This window comes from Dermatophagoides farinae, chromosome 4, assembly GCF_024713945.1.
Source record: "Dermatophagoides farinae isolate YC_2012a chromosome 4, ASM2471394v1, whole genome shotgun sequence".
NCBI lineage: Eukaryota > Metazoa > Arthropoda > Arachnida > Sarcoptiformes > Pyroglyphidae > Dermatophagoides > Dermatophagoides farinae.
This window is the reverse complement of record NC_134680.1, coordinates 348,006-367,025: the sequence shown is the minus strand read 5'-3', so window position 1 is coordinate 367,025 and position 19,020 is coordinate 348,006. Positions and strand designations below refer to the sequence as shown.

The following is a 19,020-nucleotide window of genomic DNA, read 5'->3' as shown; positions in this document are numbered from 1 at the left end:
ATCATATATGATTTATTGATTACCACCGGCACCGATAAACACCAACCGATATTTACAAAAATCGCGATCGTGATGTTTATCGAAAAAAAATATCCATCCATCCGTACAAATCAATCAAACTTATCATTGAAAATTTTTCCTTGAATTATGATTCAAAAAATCAAATTCGAAAGAAGCAAATAATTGCCAATTAGAAAATACCATCATTATCATTCACACAAATGAAATAATCAGTTTTTTTTGTTTGATTGACAATGACAGAAATTCAAAATTATTATAATGAGTTCCATACTATATCAACATCATCCATTTCATCGTTACATTTCATTTGAAATTTAATCAAATCAAATTAGTGTCTGGGTGTGTGTAAATCAATTTGAAACAAGACAAGAGAGAGAGAGAGAGAGAGAGAGGGAGAGAGATGCCAATTATTTTCAACTCTTTGTACATCATTTGTATCAACAACAACAAAAACGTACAAGAATGACATTTGTTTTTTTTTTTTTTTTTTTTGGTGAATAAGAAAAAAAAAGTTAAAGAAAGCAAAACCGAAAAATAGTGGGACATTTATAAAGAGACTAGAACTCAAGGTCTAGTAAATAGTGTGTATATATGTGATGGATTAAAATTTTCAAATTATTCCTAATAAAAATATGCAACAAAAAAAACAAAAAAAAAATATCAAGGCGAATATGGTGGTGGTGGTGGACACGATGCTGATGAATGAGGTATAATAGATGATGGCGGTGGTGGCAGTGTTGACGGTGGCATTATAATCGATGATGAATGATGACCATTTGTTGATGTTGAATGATTATTATTATTATTGGAATTTGTACAATAAAGTGTCCAATTTGTAAATAAATCATATGGTGATGATGATGATGTTGGTGTTGTGTTTGATGATGATGATTCTAATGAATTATTCAATAATACATCAGAATTTAGTAATGAATTTTCATCACCATTATTGTGATAATGATTGCCATTTGATGTTGATCGTAAACGTCGTGCCATTAATGAACGATTATGTTGATGGTGATGATAACGGCCATTATAGCTACATCCATCATTGAAACCACCAATACGTTCAATAAATATTTGTCTTGGACGACGAAATAGATTAGCAGCAGAAGCAAGAATCGATAGAAAACCAGCCAATGTAATTAGATAATAGGATAGTTCAAATTTTACTTCAATCTGATGGATAGTAAGGTAATCTAATGGTTGAACAATACTGCCACCGCCACCACCACCACCACCACCATTGGCCGTTGTTGTTGTAGTCGCAAATAATGTTGCACGGCTAATCATACGACTTTTGATCCAAACAGCATTTGGTTGTTGTTGTTGTGGAGATATTGGTGTTTTCGTTTCAAATAATTGTTGCAGCTGTACACGTTCATATAGGAGGCTTATAAAATAACAAAGGCCAATTATTAAGACGCAAAATATGACGCATAGAATATTTCCAACAGCATATTGACGCATTGAATTTAGCCACCATTTTCCAGCACCAGCACCACGATTATGGTGGCTGGAGGTTCCCATTGTATCCATAAAAAATTGTACCAATGTACACATTATAGCTAAAAAACATAGGCCAATAATTGTACGTTTCAATGCTAGAATCTGTGCATTAGCACATGTTTTAAAATCTGGTGTTAAACCATAAATAGTAACGGGTGTCAATTGATAGGATGTTGAATACGATGAATGAAATGGACCATTATTATGATGATAATATTGTGGCCTATACTGTGTATAATGATGTTTTGGTGATAGTTGTAAATTAAATATTGTCGACGATGAGGCTAATGGATTATTATTAATCGTGTTTACTAAAGAATTAACAAAAAAAAAATATTATGAAACATAATTTTTTTTTCGATCTTACAATATACCTTTATCAACAGAATTATCTGATTTAGTAAAATAACGTTGTTGTTGTTGCTGTTGTTGCGGTGTTGTTGTCGGTACACAAAGATCATTATAGATAGAGAACCATTTTGGTTGTACTAATGCCGTGGCCAATATTGCAATAACAATTATCGATAATATAGCAGCCAATACATTACGATCTTTATAATGATAATCATCAAGTGAACGTAATGTAATTAGACCATTTCGATGAATTATGCTAACATTATTTGGTGATGAATTTAAATGATGATGATGATTATTACTACTAAACAAATATGGATGATATGCTTGTCGATGATATTCTCGGTCACGACATGATGATGTTTGTGAATGATGACGATGATGATGATGATGATGATGACGTGATGATGATCGTCGATTTGAGCCTGAAAAAAATGATAATATAGAAACATTGAAAGAATTTTTTGTTTTTCACAAAGAATTTCAACTTACGATTTGTATTCGATGAACGATTCGTTGAACATGATGTAACATTCGATGGATTCAATGGATCATTATTATTTGTGGATGAATCAAGAAATGGATTCATACTATTACTTGGTGGTTGATTTGTTGATGAGCCATCATTATTATTGTTGTTGTTGTTATCATTATTTTCAATGGAATTATCATCAATTGCACTGCCACCACTATCATTATTATGAAATCTTGTCGTAATCTGTTGTCCAAATGAACGAATATTATTTATACCAGAATGAAAACGTGTTGCCAAATCATGATAGAAACGTGTGAATTCAGGCCTTATTTCAGGCATTATTTATTTTTTGGATCAAATTTATTTCAGAAGATCACAGAAGAAAACAAACAAGAATAGAATAGGAAATTCTTTGGAAAAAAAACAGAATTTTGTTAAAACAAAAATGATGAAGATGAAATAAGGTCAATGCAAGTATTAAGCATCGAAGAAGAAAACAACAACAGAAACAGATAAAGACGATGAAGAAAGAAACTTTGAGCACCAAATCAAAAACAACTGCGAAGTAAACAGAGAGAGAGAGAAAAAAATGGAAAAAGAACACGCCTATCAGCACCATCTATCGATGGAAAACAGAAAAAAATTTCAATCAAAAAAATATTTGGAAAAAATAAAAAATCATTTTTTTTGTAATTTTTTTTTCAATTTATTTATTCTTATTATATTATTCATAATAATCATTAAAATAATAATAATGAAGAATAATGTCCACAGGATGTTGTTTGTGAGCATTCATTCATTGTTTTGTCAGCCAAAATAAAAAAAATTCTCATTCACGATTCATCAACTTTTGTCGAGCCAATTTCTTTTTCGATAATTTTTTCTTCGGTGCATCTTCATCCTGTCCTTTGGCTACCACTTGTTCTTTTTCGGCCAATATCAATTCAATATGACATGGACTTGACATGTATGGATTAATACGACCATGTGCACGATATGTACGACGACGCATTTTTGGTGCACGATTTACCTATAATTGACAGAATGATAAAAAAAAAATTTTCAATGGAAAAAAAATGAGTAAACACAAACAAACCATAATATGATCAATGACCAAACGTTCGACATCCAATCCTTTGAAATCGGCATTACTTTCAGCATTACGCAACAATTGAAGTAGAAATTCAGCACTTTTCTTTGGCCATCGGCCTTGTGTGGCCATTGTCCATGCTTTGATCTGTGCTTTACGGCCAACACCACCGTTAAAACGACGGAATGGAACAATTTCTTTCTGCAAGATAACATTTTTCAGGTAACGTTGTGCACGTTTCAATGGCATCTTTTTGATTGCTTGTGCTGTTTCTCGGGTATTTTTGAAATGAACCCGAAGATTACTGCCACGTGCTTTACATGATTTACTCGTATTATCGGGTTCAGTTTGATAACGAGTCATTTTGATGATTAAAAGTTTTTTGGAACAAGAAAAAACAAAAAAAAAAACCGAGAAAAAATCAAAAAATTTTTCGAAAAAAAACGTGTCCTCACAAAACACACGGCTACGACACAGGAAAGAGTATAGAGAAAAAACACACACACACACAGCACAACACAACAAACACACACACATTGAAACAATCGATACAATCGATTTTGAATGTTCCCTTCATCGATATAATTACTCTACAAACAAAGTTAATTTAAAGAGTTGAGCGAATTTTTTTTTCAAGATTTCGAGCCGAAAATAAAATTCCAAATTATCATCACTAAGCAATGGCTCATCATCAACATCAATCATATGATAGTTTTCTTACAAATTATCAACATCGTCTTAAAAGTGATATCAATGCTATTGCCGATAATTTTGCCGAAATATTTCGTACTGTTCGTATTGATGATAAAATCCAATATTCCAAATTGGATGAATTATCATTCGAAGTGAATATTCGTGCAGCGAATTTTATACGTGCTTGTGAATCATTGTTGAAATTAATATGGGAAATTAAACAATATCAAACCATCAATGATTTTCCGTTGATAAATGAATCGATAACGAAAAAAACTGAAACAAATATTCGTAAATCCAAAGAAATTGATCAAGTTTTAATTGCATTACGTGATGAAATGACTAGTGAATTGTATGATCTTGAAGATGAATATTATAATTCTTATATTAAATATAGTATTTGATGATGATGATGATGAATAATAAACATTTAATAAAATAAAAATTTTAAAAAAAATTACGTTTCTTTCCATTGATTATTTTCTAGCATCCACAAGATTTTACCATAAAAAAATGAATCCAATAATTGATTCATTTCATTATTAAGTTGGCGAACATTCGGATCATTTAGATCGATTTTATCATCGGCTTTGGTGTTGTTTACAGCGGTGGACGTTGTTGGACGTTGCTGCTGGTTTAGATATCGATCCATTGTATTCGATTGTACATTGGTAATTGGTGGCCGTTTTTTCATTGGACTTTTAGATTTTTTATTTGGTTGATGATCCGGTTGTTGTTGTTGTTGTGGTTGAATGGATTGATTTTTTGTCGATTGATGTTCGACAAATGTATTACGATCAATTTTGGGGAAAAATTTTTCAATTTTTTCCATTCCATTATCACCACCAGGTAGGTTGGTTGTATCAACAAATTTTGTCGCAGCTAATGATAGATTTTGTAATGGATCCTGTGCAATCGTTGTTGATGATTTGGAAAATACTTGTTGCATTATATCAGCAGCTATACGTTCCGAAAGTGGATAATTTCCCGATGTAATATCAATAGTAATGGATCGATGACAATGACCTTTACCAGCTGTATAATAACCAACAATAAGTAATTTAGCTAATCGGTCATTCATTTCTCGATCTTTCATCATTCGTTCATAAAGTTCTTTAAGTAATGCTTTGATCCAATGATCTACATCTTCTATACGATTTAAGGCATTTTTACCACGAAAATTTTTACCACATCCAAGTGATTTTGTTAAACGACGATCCGATACCTGTTCATTATCGAAACCATTGGCCAGATCATATAACCATTCAGCGGTTTTATCATCGAATTTTTCATTCAATACAAATCGATTCAATTGGCTAAGTTGATACATTGTTTGAATGTCAAATATTTCTTTTATTTGACGTCCAAGTTTCCCGCCTAATAATCGTACATCACTGATATCAATTCGTTTGAATAATGATGGTACAGCCATCATCGGTAATATGGTTTGTGCATTTGGCTTGTTCAAGCCACAAGCCAGTTTTGATAACATTTTATTGTGGCTAATACCCGCTGAACATTTGAATTGTGTTCGCTCGAGGATTTTCTGTCGTATCTGGCCAACAAATATGGCAGCCATTACCAAACGGATATCTTCTTGATGATTTACGGTACCATTTTCAAATCGATAAAACCATTCTGCCATTGAATGATTATCAAATTCAAGTTTTGTATTGAACGATGTCAAATCATCGAGATCGGGCAACATTAATGGTTTGGCATCGATCATTTTAGTTAGATCTAAAAATGCTTCATCCACTGATGCTCGTTCCAAAATGACCAGATCATCCGTTTCCATTGTTTTTTCTTGTTCGTCAATAAAATCAGCAATAGCTTGAAAAACTTCTGTACTGGCATCACGATATTTATCCAATTTAGCTTTACCATTTTCATCGGGTACACGAAAAATATGCAATTCTGGACACAATTGTTTAGCTTGATCACCCCTCATACCACGTTTAATTCCAAAAGAACGTGCCTCATAATTAACGGCTATAATTCCACCACCTTTTGCGAAAAAATATTAGACGTTTAGAAGGAAAAAAAATCAAATCAAATTAATTACCTTTCCAATTATTGTATTGTGCTACAGCACATGGTTTTAGCCATTTATCCGGTTCTAAACGTTGTTCACATTGAACATAAAAACAATCCATATCGATTAAAGCAATAATTCGATTACAATTAGACATTTCGATTGTAAACAAAAATTCAAAAAAAAAATCAAAACATTCGAATTTCATCATCGAAATGATAATCGATTATCGCCAATGTAAACAATCGATAGATGTCGCACGTTCGAAAATTTTTAAAATTCTGAATTTTTTTTAATAAAAAGGAAAATTTGATTCAAATAAATGAAAAGGTAAAATTATCATGTCTATAATAAAATTAAACACATTAATAACAATTGGATAAAATTTTTCTGTTTGTTTGTTTGTTTGAAATTTCAGAATAACAAAACGAATTTTTTTTTTTTGATAAAAGTCTCGAATGTAAAGAAAGAAAGAAAAGGAAAAACTCACAACACACGAGTTAATCGATCAATCGATTGATTGAATGTTTTTGTGTTTTGAAAATTCAAATCAGATAGAGAGAAAGAGGCAACGATAAGCACAACACCTAAGTAATAAAATTTTTGAATTCACATGTTAACAACATATATATATGGTGCACATATTCACCGGTTTCATTGATTCATTGATTACCAGTTTTCATCAATTCCAATAGACAACCAACAGCACCAAAATAACCTTCATGTTCCAAGAATAATGCTTTCATCTGTCCTTCTGACCAATAATCCATTGCATATGCCAATAATTTTAATGAAATTTCATTGACACGTAAAAAATTTCCAACAAATAATACACGATCAATATGTTCACTTATGGCGCACATTTTTGCAATCGATCCGATATTATTTGTTATTGTAACCAATGTTGCACGTGCTAGATCGGCTTTCGTCACTTGTTCACGTTTTGTTCGTGAACACATTTGTCCAAAACTTGATGCAACAGTATCGGCAGACAGACGAAATTTTGAATAATCACCACCATAAATGTCACGTACAGATTTATCCACTTTAGTTGAATCACCCTGTGCAGCTAATTTAATGGCATCTTCAAATGTGTCACAACCAGTAAGTAATGAACATAGGCCAAGAAATGTTCCACCACCGAGGCTAGAACCACTAACACGACGATATGAATCCGGAGAATACACGGCCAAAATGCTAACACCAGAACCAATATTGACAACAAGAAATGGATATGGCCGTGAAAAATCAAATGGTCGCTTCAATGCCAATGATGGTGAACGTGCATTCTCGAAATAATAACATTCATGTGGATTTGATGCTTCAATATAATGCAGACCATGTATTAATGAGTCTAATTCATCAAATTTATGTAATTGTAGTCGACATTCACGTTGGAAATCTTGTTCGAATTTGAATGCACCACCGCCGGTAGCACAAATTGTGCTTGATGTTGATGCCAATCCTTTCGAAGCGGCCATTTTCATGAATACAGGCATTTCCGAAGTTGGAAAACGAATAAAATGCAATGTCCCGATTCGATTATTAATACAACAATTATCCATCTGCAAGTGTATATCCCTGATACCGGTTTTTCCATATGATGAACTACTACATAAATAATGACGAATTTGGTCGAGAATTTCTGTTTCATCGGTTTTCATATCCGGTGGCAGATCTGTTGGTTCAAAATAAACTAATTTCACTAATGTACCACCAATGTCCATGCCAAACCATGGCATTGCTATATTATTGGATTTATAGTGGAAAAAAAAAGAAATGAGAATTCGAAAAAAAAATCGAAAACAAAATCCAATCTTACGTGGTTCAGATCGTCCATTATATATCAAAGAATCATTGTGGCTATTTGTTGTTGTTCGATTTATAGTTGTCGGTGATGAACATGAATTTAATGTTGGAACATTATTTTCAATGTAAATTTTTGATTTACAATCATCATCATCATTACTATTATTGCTATTGCTACAATCATGATCATCATGATTATTACTATTGTTCATCATAATCATTCGATTATCATGAACAAAAATATGATTTAGATATGGATATGATGATGATGATTTAAATTTCGCAGATGATGATGATGATAATGCAATTCGGTCACTATTATTCAATAATTTTTGTTGGCCATTTAATATCGTCTCCTGATGATTATGATGATGATGATGATGATATTGATGTGGATTTTGTTCTATTTCATTATCAATATTCAAATGATTCAATAATGTTTTACACTTTGATGGCCAATCATTCAATATTGCTGTGGTCGTGGTCGTGGTCGTCGTTGCAGCACGACTTTTAAGTAATGCAATCTCTTTACGACTTAAATAACTTTGTTGTCGATATGGATTAATTAATTCTTGATATTTTAATGCTGCTGATGATGATGATGATGATGATTCTTGATTTTCTAATGTTGTTGATTGTGATGTTGGATTCAATGTGGTGGTATTTGTTTTATCAATTTTATCTTTACAATGATTACAAAATGATGTCGATGATGATGATACCAGTGTATTCGAACTAGAGTGGTAAAAAAAATTAATTTTTTTTTTATTTTTGTTATTTAAAAAAAACAAGACAAGATAATAAATACTTTTTTGAATGGAAAAAAATAAAAAAATAAAAAACACTTGAATCACATCTTAATTATTTTGGAAGAAATAGATTATCTTATCATCCAGCATGATTTTGTTGTGATGTAAATATCATTCGAGAACGACCCGAATGTTAAAAAATAAATCACGGTATTTATGAATGGCCTAGTACACGAATCGAACGAACCGCGGATTCGAATTTGTTTATTTTCGATTCGAATTTGATCAATGAAAAAAATTTTTAATTATTTTTTTGGCTTACCTGGTTGTATTGATTACTTTGCTTGCCATTTTTTTTTTGATTTCCTAATGATGAATGAATGAATGAATGGAACAATTGATGATTTTGTCGTTGGTTTATGGACTTTTTTTTCAGTAGAAGAAGAAATTTTCGATGTGTGGCAACCAAATTAATTCATGATGATATTTTTATATACAAATATTCAACATCGATCCACCAGAAGCAACAACAAAAAATTCTTTCGAATCGAATCAAATCGATTGATTAAATAGTTAATTTTTTTTCCTCATTTCATCGTTTGTCTGAAACAGAAAAAAACATCATCATCATCATCATCATCAACTAACTGAAATATGAACCAAACTAAAACCAATCAACCGTCATCGTCTTTAGTTCAACAAGTTGTCGTTGTCGTAGTAGTCGTTTGATGATTGTTGAAAAGGTATGATATACATATAATATACATATAAAAAGAAAAAAAAATAAACGACATGACCAAAAATATCTATCTTTCTATCTCAAATAGAAGCTGATTGTGTGTATATATGGAGAGCTGTGTGTTTATGTCCATTGAATACAACAGAAAATTTCTTCGTCAACGACAAACTATTGAATGATGATGGTTGATGATGACGCGATTTTTTTTTCATTTAAAAATGGTTCGACTCTTGTTGTCAAACGACAAAAAAAAAGAAAGAAAAAAGAAAAAAAAATTTACATATACAGCCACCACCACCACCACCACACATCATTTTCAAATAAATCAAATGTTTTTTTAGGTGGTGATAAAAGTCAGAAAATCGGAAAAAAAACCAAGAAAACGAAGAAAAAAGTGCCAATAGTGAAAACAAAAAATGGCAATAAACCAATCAAGCAACCAGCTCTAATCGAAAATTATCACATCACAAAAAAAATCGTCATATCCTGTGCCGTATCGTATCGTATCGTCAATTTGTGCAAGATAATTGATGAATGTCCGTTGATCAATCAATGACATCATATTAACATCAATGCGAAAAAAAAATTGAAAATTTTTTTTTTGTTATTCAAAACTATTGATTGGCTTCTCTGTAATGAAAAAACAAAACAAAACTTTTACTTTTACGTTTGAATTTTTCTTTTCGTTTTCGAAAAGAGGAAATTAATTTGCGTCATTAATTTGAGAATTGAAAAGAATCAAAAGAAAAGAAAGAGAAAAAAAAACCAGATAATCATCGAATAATATAATTATCGATTGGCCATACAACGACAATCAACGTAAACACTAATCAATCGAGTGATTTTTCTCCTCAACTATAGAAGAGAAAAAAACGAAAAAATCATACGGTATCTCTCGAATGTTTTTCGGCCTGTACTTATTGTTGGCAATTTTTTTTTTCTTTACACTGCATGAGGAAATCTTTTTTTCTTTCAATTCGAAATGGATGGATGGATGGATGGGTCATAATATCATCGCGATAATAATAATGATGATGATGATGATGGAAGCAAAAACAAAAAAAATGGTTATTATCTCGATGATGATAAGAAATAAAAAAATAGGCCTAAAATAGACCAGAAAAATCTTTTTAATAGGTTTGTAGGTTTTTTTTTCGTTCCATCATCACGATTTCAATGATGATGATGATATATAATTGAAAGGAAAAAATCATCATCATCATCATCATTATCATTTGTCAAGATTTCGTTTTTTTTACCACCCACAAATCATCAAATGAATATAAATCTCTTTTTTTGTTTGTTTGTAAAAATAGACATCAATGGCTATTTTAACCTTGTACTGTACTCTATCGCATCGATTATAGATTGCGGAAATTGATATTTGCAAAAAAAATTTTTTTTTACTCAACAAATTATCAATAACATCATGATCAAAAATGAAAAAATGTTCCACAAACACCACCTGTTGTTTGTTGTGGATCTTTTCTGTTTTTTTTTTTCACCATCAAGCAATGGTTAATAAATCTTAGTTGGACAGAAATTAAATCCAAAAAAAAAAAAACAATTTTCGGTCAGACAGAGAAATAGAAAACAAAACAAAACGGAAAAATGTTCATCATCATCATCAGGTCAATGGACAAACACACACCTGCCACATTCGAAAATCCAATATCGCTCTCACTCTTCAATCTCTCTTTTAATGTGGAAAAAAAACACAAGCCAGAAGAAACAAAACAAAACAAAACAGAAAAACACTGGTAGCAACATCATCTTCACAACGAAAAAAAAACCCCATAAATTCCTTCAAAAGCCATTCAGATGATGATAAGAATTTTGGTTTTTTTTAAAGAGAGGGTTTTACGCGAAAAAAATGGAAAATAAAAAAAAATCGATGTTGTTGCGCGCAAACACACACAGAGAGAGAGAAAAAAAAATTTATGAAAAATTTTTGTCGATAAATTTTCCACTTTCCACTTTTCATCATTATCAAAAAAAAAAAATTTAGTTTTTTTTTCTACTCAGTGCCAAGCAAAAGCAACAACCATTATTGAAGCATTGACCATCATCAAAGGTCATCATATCATCACCCAAAATGTTGTTGAGAGTCAAACATTTGAATTGAAAAACAAAAATCGAATGTGGAATGTGTCGAAGTTCAAATCTCTTGTGTGTATGTGTGTGTGTGTTGTAAATAGCCGCCATATAGTCGTAATAGTCTCGTTTGTTTCATCACCAACAAACAACACCCATATATAATCATCGAATAAAAGCCAAAATTGACCGACGATCAAATAAATGGTTAGCGCTTATCATCATCATCATCATGATGATTATGGGTCTTTGAGGTGGTGGTGGTTATAGTTGTTTTATTCGATTTGTCTGTATCTCTCTACATGTCTTGAAAACAAGGTGATGAATGGGACCATGAACCTTCCAAATAAGAAAAAAAACCCTCCCATCATTGAAGGACAACTACAATCGTCGTCGCCACCAGCACCAGCGCCACTACCACTATCAGTATTCCATTTTCGAAATAAAGAATTTTTATTCACAAAAAAAAATGAAAATGAAAATTGAAAACCTCGAAACTCGTAAGTCGTAAAATGAATAAAGATAACGCAAAACTGAGCCTGTTGTTGCTTTCATTTTAGGCTTCAACAAGAAAACAAAAAATGGTTTCGACCTTCTCGTCGTTGTTTATGGTCAATCAATGGTTGATTCATTCGTGTGTGTGTGTGTGTGTGTCTGCGTGTGTTTAGTTGAATTGAAGCAACAAGTAAACCCGTAAAGAAGAAAACAGAACAGGCCAATATTTTGTTGCTGGGCAAGCTTAGCAAGCTTCTACTTTGCCGGGATATTTTTTTTTGTTTTGTTTTTGTTTTGTTTCTTTCTTTGGAATTCAAAGAAGAAAAAAAATTGTAGTAGTGGTTTTGGTATGATATACAAATACACAAATATCTCAACCATTCAACCGACCAATAATGTGCCCCTATTTTTTTTACGATGATGATGATGATGATGAAAGGATCAATTCATTGAAAATTCCAAACACAAGCCACCAGAAGATTTTCTTCTTTCTTTTTTTGAAAAAAAAGAATGTTCTTTCCATCAGAATATCACAAATCCATATGTGTCGGTTATATAACATCAAGCATTTTGTAAACAAATCATCATCATCGAATCATTTATTTCGAATGTGTGTGTGTTTAGATGGAAAACAAAAATTTACTATTTTCTTCGATTATTTCCATCTGTTTTTTTTCTGTTTGTGTGTGTTTCTGTGTTTCTGGTCGATTTGAATATACTGTGTTTGTATAATCTCTCTCTCTTAGTGTGTGTGTGTATATGTTTTGTTGGTTATAAAAAGAGCACGATTCTCTTTATGAAAAATAATTTTTTGTTTTTTCTCCCTTCTGTTGTTCTTATACGATGGATTTATAGATTTGTTTGTTGATCATCATCATCACCATCATCCAATTTCAACAAAACAGAAAGATTCGATCTATATACTCCACTTTCATTTTTCATTTCTATGTTGTTTAACAAGCAAGTTCATCATCATGATTTTGAAGTCGAAAAATTCCACAAACGTTCATTTTGTTAAAATGCCGGCTTTCTTTTGCCAATGATTCAATGGTGTTTGTGTGTGTGTGTGTGTGTATTACCTACAAGAAAAAGAACTGGCAAAATCAATAGAATCGAATCGATGCCAATTTATTTTAATGAACACAATTTTTTTTTCTGATTTGATTGTGTTTCCATGGTTCTACGTTGATGATGATGATGATCATTTTCATTCATTGAAATTTATCGTTTTGTTTTTTGTTTTATTTTGATTTACTACTACCGAAAATAAATATATTGTGTGTGTGTCACATCACACATATCATTGTTATGTATGTCAATCATTGAATGTCAATCAAATGCAAACAAAACATAAATACAAATCATGTCTTATCATCATCATCATATGGATAATAATGTCATCATCTTGATGTTTGTTTACATTTTTATATCAACATTGTCAACTGTAAAATCAACAACGACGACGACAACGACGACAAGTTTGCAAAATAATAAATTCTTTCTATTAAATGACGATGGTGGCGGTGGTGGTAAAAGACATCCGCATCATCATGATGATCAAAGATTACAATTTATTGTTGAACCAGAAACAATATGGGCTGCTTCAGCTGATGGTCGACGAATTACATTCAAATGTCAAGTATCACCATCCGATGCACATATTAGATGGTTATTAAATGGAACAATACTAACAGAAAATGATAGTGATGATAATTTTGATTGGATTAAAATTAGTGAAAATAAACTATCAATCAAATTACAAAAATCCAATAATAATGATTTACCATCATCATCATCATCGATTGATTCACAACAACAGCAAAGGCAACGATCACAAATGATGATGATGATGACCAATCTTCAAGGTGCTGTATTCCAATGTCTTGCTGAATGGAATAACCAGGTTATTGTTAGCCAACCAGCTAAATTAATTATTGCTGAATTAATGCCATTTGACCAGGATCAAGAATCGATAATCAATATGACAGCTATTGCTGGTAATAATGTCATTATACCATGTAATCTACCGCATTCAATACCGTTAGCTGTAGCGGAATTTGAATTTAATCATAATGTAACGATAACTGCAAATAATATCAGCCATGGTAAGTAATCATCATATATGGCTATGATTTTAACTTTTTAGTAATTTTGTATTTATGTATATATAGATCGATATAGAATATTACCATCCGGACAGCTATTAATACAAAATGTTCGTCCATTCGATTCTGGTGTATATCGTTGTATTGCACATAATCCATTTTTACAAGAAAAAATGTATGCAAATCATTTTGTTCAATTGAAAGTGATGAAACCAAAACATTCACCAAATGAATTGAAACCTTTACGGTTTATGTTACAACCAAAAACACAAATGACCGTTATACTTGGATCGAATATAACATTTGAATGTGTTGCACATGGTTATCCAATACCGAAAATTATGTGGACCAAAATTGATGGCAATGGTGAACTGCCCAAACAACGAACATTCATCACCAATGGTGTGATGGTCATTACAACCGTACAAAAACAAGACGAAGGTATTTATTCATGTAGTGCTTCGAATTCTAAATCATCATTGGAAGCAAATACTGAATTAAAAGTATATGAAATGCCTGAAATCATCCAAGATGAATATGAAACAATTGAAATGGAATCCGGTCAAAATTATGACCTCCATTGTGATGCACGTGGTGAACCAAGACCATTAATCAGTTGGTTACATAATGGTTATTTTATTGATTCACAAATAACGAATGATGTTTTCTTTGAACAAGATGGTTCACTATTGAAAATAATTGGTGCCAGCCCACAATTACATCAAGGGATTTATCAATGTTTTGCTACAAATGAATTGGGTACTACTTATGCCATTAAAGTGATTCAATTCAAATCATTGAATAATTATCATCATCATCATCATAATCAACAAGTTTCAAGTACCCATCATCATCATCGATTTGTTGATAGCCATCTGAATGAAAATAATCCATCCATTATGGATCCATCCATTACGGATGGTTATGAACAACCGGATTTTCTTGATAATACAAATTATCGACCAAATGATAATGATGATGATGATAATGGTCAAGGAGGTCAGGGTGAAGAATCAAAAAATCATGATCATCAAAATCAACCACATCCACATCATCACAATCATCATCATCATCATTCGAAGAAAAAACATGGAAAATTTGGTAAAGATTTGAAATTAATACCACCATCAAGACCGGAAATATCAAAATTAAATGATGATTCTGTTATGGTTAGATGGCATGTACCGAAATCAACTGGATTACCGATACAATTTTTTAAAGTTCAATACAAAGAATTGGGACATGGTGATTGGAACACAGTGGACATTGATATACCGGCACATATTTTTTCATATCCAGTTTGTTGTTTGAATCCAAATTCAACATATCGATTTCGTATAGCAGCCGTATATTCAAATGATGATAATAAAAATGGTAAAAGTTCCAATAAATTTGTATTTCAAAAAGATCCCCAAATGAAACGTCCGACGATGCCACCAACAATATTGAATGCAACATCAATATCGCCGGAAGAAATCGTGGTTCAATGGGAACATTTGAATATTGATCAACAGCCTGTGGATGGTTTTTTCATCAATTATCGTGCTACCGATTCTGCTGGCCAATATCTAATGGTCACTTCTGTAGGTGCCACAAGCCGTAGTCAAAATATACCACATTTAAAACCAAATACAGCGTATGAAATTAAAATGCAATGTTTCAACGATGCTGGTACTTCGGATTTTTCCAATATTTATACGGTGAAGACAATAGCATCATCATCGTTGACAAAAGATTCGAAAGATGAAATTTCGAATGAACGGCCAAGATTACTGCCACCATCTACCAATGGAATTGATGATGATAACAAAACCAATGATGATGATTATGGTGATTTTGTTTTCGGTATAAAAATGATGAAACCTAAATGGCTAACACGTGATCAATATTGGCTTGCCATCGTTATCATTATCATTACCATGGCATTATTCATTATTTCCTGTTCAATAATTTGTTGTTTACGACAAAAAACATCTAAAAATTCTGGTGCTACTAATACTGCATGCAATACAACGACAACAATGGATGGAACCAAATTGAAATTGGAAAATAATTCCAATCACAATCATCATCCTCATCATAATTATTTTACTGCCATCAATGGTTTATTGCAAGAACAAAATCGACGTCTTTCAGCAACCAAACCATCATCAGTTTCTGTTATAGCAAATGGCCACAATCACCATAATAGTACGGCATCTGGTTTATTGATGTTAAAATCTGTTGGTAATGGTTCACAGCATAATATAAACAATAATAATAAAAATCATCATCATCATCAATCAACAGATGATGATGAAACGACAACAGATTCTGCTTGTTCAATAATGAATCGACGAAATTCATTTCGTAATTCTACGGCCTTAAGTTATTCATCAAATCATTTGCTGTATAATAATTCAAATGATCAAAAACGTGTGGATAACAAAAATCATCATCAAACTGAACAGCAGCAACAGAATAACCACCAAACAGCTACAATTGATCGTAAAAGGCCATTGAAAAATTCGATACCCGGATCATATTTATTAGAGCCATCGATACCACCGTCATCATCACCATCGACATTATCATCATCGAATAATAATCATAATAATGATAATGGTGGTGTCATCACACGAAATCAACATCATCATCATCATAGTAGTTTTACACGTTTAAATGGTACATTAGAAAGAAAACGTCGAAGTCGTCATGATTTAACTACAGCCATATTAATGAATGGTAATGGTAATGGTGTGGGACAATTTTATAATAGCCGAACGAATATATCATCGAATGGTGGTGGTTCAACAATCGATATGTACAATTCAAGTCATCATCATCGCCAACAGCAGCAGCAACAACAACAACAACAGTATTCGAATGGAAATAATTCCAGCTATTTTCATTCAAATGGTGGTGGAAATAATTTTGTGATAATGCAAAGTTCATGCTGAAAAAAAGACATAACATCAGCCATCGATGGACAAATAGTTGTGTTTGATTTCATTTTTTTTTCAAATTCTTCAATAATATTCTGCCATTTCTTTCTTTCATTTCTCTGTTTTTTTTTTGTATCTCAAATTGATGCCACCAATTTATTCATTTTCTCAATCTTTTATTATTTATATAATTGAGCTTTTTTTAAAAATATTTTATTCTGTGTGTGTGTGCGTTCGTGTGTTATATAACTTTTTTTTCATTCATTTCAGAATTTGTAAATAAAGAAAAACAAATGGAAATTTTTTATTTTTTTTGTAAATTAAATCCGTTGTTGTCGATGCCACAATTCTGATTCTCGTCGTGCTTGCAGTATTGTATCCGGTACACTGAAACCATAATATGATGCACCCAACAATGATAATGGAAGATTTTGAATTTCTTTTTCAATTTTTTTTAATCGATTTTGATGGCCGACAGTATATTGAGGAATACAATCCTTGTGAATGGCAACATGTACATTGCATGGTAGTTCATTGATTTTCATATAGGTTTTCAGTGCTTGAAGTGATATATCGATAATTTGATCATGATCTACCATTTGATCAGGATGACCAAATAATTTTTCAAACATATATCCACCTAACATAACGGTTAATTTGGTTCGCGATTCTGGAAATATACACGAATCAAATGTAACACCGAGAATTTGAGAATTTTCCGTTGCCGGTACAAGAAATCCGAATCCCATATCTGATGGAATAATTTCCGCATCGAATTGCATACAAACAACAGCCATATGTATAGTTTTGATTGACAAAAGTGTTGATTTAAGTTCCGATAAGTTTGATGATGATTGTAGTAACGGAGCTAAATGAATGGCGGGTATTGATGAGAAACAATGATCAACTTGAATTTTATCTACACCACGTTGTTTATGAACGATATTTATCAGGCATTTATCCGATCTGGGAAATTCGATTCCATTGACTTTGGTGTCGAGCATTAATTCAATTTGTGATGGAAATTTTTCCATCAACAACGAACTTAATCGTTTTGGTAATGATTCAATTCCATTTTGAAATGAAAAAACGGCCCATTTTTCATTAATTGATTGTTGGACAAGAGAATCGTCACGTAATTCTTGGAAAATATCATCTTTGTTTTTTAACATTGATTTCACTACAGATCCATATTTTTGTTCTTTCTGGAACATTGATGTAAATATTGATCGCATTGATAATGTTCGGCTATCACCACCGGTTATACCCATACATAATGGATTTATCAAATAACGGGCAATATCTTCACCAAATCTTTGACGGAAAAAATCATCAACCGAAATATCATCAGTGTTTGGATCATAAATCTGAACAGGTGGTTGTCGAATATCATTCCATAAATAGTACACAAATGGTTTAAATGGTGGTCTTTGAATAAATAAATCACTCAAACTATTGGGCAGAAGACGAAGTTGACCACCAATAACAACATAACGTCGTTTAAAACTTTTCGATTGTTTCGATACTGATTTAATTTGTTCAGCCAGTCCAATGGAATTAACCTATCGGTTGAATTGAATCAATCAATTAACATGATGACCGAAAAAAAACGATTTAATCTAAATTACTTACCAATGAAAGACAATTGATTCCAGCATATGAATTCAAACTGATTGTTCGTGGACCAAGTTCAAAATGTTCATCATCATCAGCGTTTTGATGGATCGGTTTCGATCGTAGCCAACCACCAACACGTGATTGTTGTTCGAATAGATAAATTTTTCCAATACGCACGCTATTTTGAATGGATTTCTCCAATAGATAATAAGCGGCTGATAATCCACTAATACCACCACCTAATATTGCAATTGATTTTGGCATTTTTTTCTTGCTCTTGATGATTGATCATCATCATCATCATGATTTAT

General features: G+C 31.9%; 7 protein-coding genes across 14 annotated transcripts; 2 read left to right on the top strand and 5 right to left on the bottom strand.

The window, feature by feature from the left end:
• Positions 1-317: 317 nt before the first annotated feature.
• LOC124500377 (uncharacterized) lies at positions 318-2,921 on the bottom strand. The gene is made up of 3 exons (XM_047064442.2): positions 2,377-2,921; positions 1,905-2,309; positions 318-1,841 (listed from the first exon to the last, which is right to left on the bottom strand). Exons 1-3 carry the CDS (start codon positions 2,696-2,698, stop codon positions 682-684), a joined length of 1,887 nt encoding a protein of 628 aa, XP_046920398.2. The 5' UTR covers positions 2,699-2,921; the 3' UTR covers positions 318-681.
• Positions 2,922-3,040: 119 nt separating this feature from the next.
• On the bottom strand, positions 3,041-3,935 carry RpL17 (ribosomal protein L17). Its single transcript, XM_047053902.2, has 2 exons — positions 3,456-3,935; positions 3,041-3,389 (listed from the first exon to the last, which is right to left on the bottom strand). Exons 1-2 carry the CDS (start codon positions 3,810-3,812, stop codon positions 3,189-3,191), a joined length of 558 nt encoding a protein of 185 aa, XP_046909858.1. The 5' UTR covers positions 3,813-3,935; the 3' UTR covers positions 3,041-3,188.
• Positions 3,936-4,056: 121 nt separating this feature from the next.
• Positions 4,057-4,619, top strand: LOC124500379 (mediator of RNA polymerase II transcription subunit 22). Its single transcript, XM_047064445.2, has one exon. It carries the CDS (start codon positions 4,130-4,132, stop codon positions 4,544-4,546), a length of 417 nt encoding a protein of 138 aa, XP_046920401.1. The 5' UTR covers positions 4,057-4,129; the 3' UTR covers positions 4,547-4,619.
• Positions 4,494-6,388, bottom strand: LOC124500378 (DNA polymerase eta-like). The gene is made up of 2 exons (XM_047064443.2): positions 6,208-6,388; positions 4,494-6,149 (listed from the first exon to the last, which is right to left on the bottom strand). The coding sequence occupies exons 1-2, from the start codon at positions 6,386-6,388 to the stop codon at positions 4,600-4,602; spliced, it is 1,731 nt and encodes a 576-aa protein (XP_046920399.2). The 3' UTR covers positions 4,494-4,599.
• A 59-nt stretch (positions 6,389-6,447) lies between these two features.
• Positions 6,448-11,252, bottom strand: fbl (pantothenate kinase 3 fbl). 3 transcript variants are annotated; one of them, XM_075730856.1, is made up of 4 exons: positions 11,126-11,252; positions 9,058-9,338; positions 8,000-8,721; positions 6,448-7,921 (listed from the first exon to the last, which is right to left on the bottom strand). In XM_075730856.1, the coding sequence occupies exons 2-4, from the start codon at positions 9,084-9,086 to the stop codon at positions 6,840-6,842; spliced, it is 1,833 nt and encodes a 610-aa protein (XP_075586971.1). In that variant the 5' UTR covers positions 9,087-9,338; positions 11,126-11,252; the 3' UTR covers positions 6,448-6,839. The 3 variants fall into 3 exon arrangements, with proteins under 3 accessions (XP_075586971.1, XP_075586970.1, XP_075586969.1); XM_075730855.1 differs by lacking the exon at positions 11,126-11,252 and adding an exon at positions 9,401-9,691; XM_075730854.1 differs by lacking the exon at positions 11,126-11,252 and having other exon boundaries at positions 9,058-9,691.
• LOC124500352 (brother of CDO) lies at positions 10,550-17,392 on the top strand. Of its 6 annotated transcripts, none has more exons than XM_075730845.1 (4): positions 11,663-12,068; positions 12,129-12,785; positions 12,919-14,168; positions 14,235-17,392. In XM_075730845.1, the coding sequence occupies exons 3-4, from the start codon at positions 13,427-13,429 to the stop codon at positions 17,105-17,107; spliced, it is 3,615 nt and encodes a 1,204-aa protein (XP_075586960.1). In that variant the 5' UTR covers positions 11,663-12,068; positions 12,129-12,785; positions 12,919-13,426; the 3' UTR covers positions 17,108-17,392. The 6 variants fall into 6 exon arrangements, with proteins under 6 accessions (XP_075586964.1, XP_075586963.1, XP_075586960.1 ...); XM_075730847.1 differs by having other exon boundaries at positions 12,129-12,810; XM_075730846.1 differs by having other exon boundaries at positions 12,129-12,814.
• On the bottom strand, positions 16,637-19,015 carry Ppox (protoporphyrinogen oxidase). Its single transcript, XM_047064389.2, has 2 exons — positions 18,725-19,015; positions 16,637-18,654 (listed from the first exon to the last, which is right to left on the bottom strand). Exons 1-2 carry the CDS (start codon positions 18,971-18,973, stop codon positions 17,413-17,415), a joined length of 1,491 nt encoding a protein of 496 aa, XP_046920345.2. The 5' UTR covers positions 18,974-19,015; the 3' UTR covers positions 16,637-17,412.
• Positions 19,016-19,020: the final 5 nt, after the last annotated feature.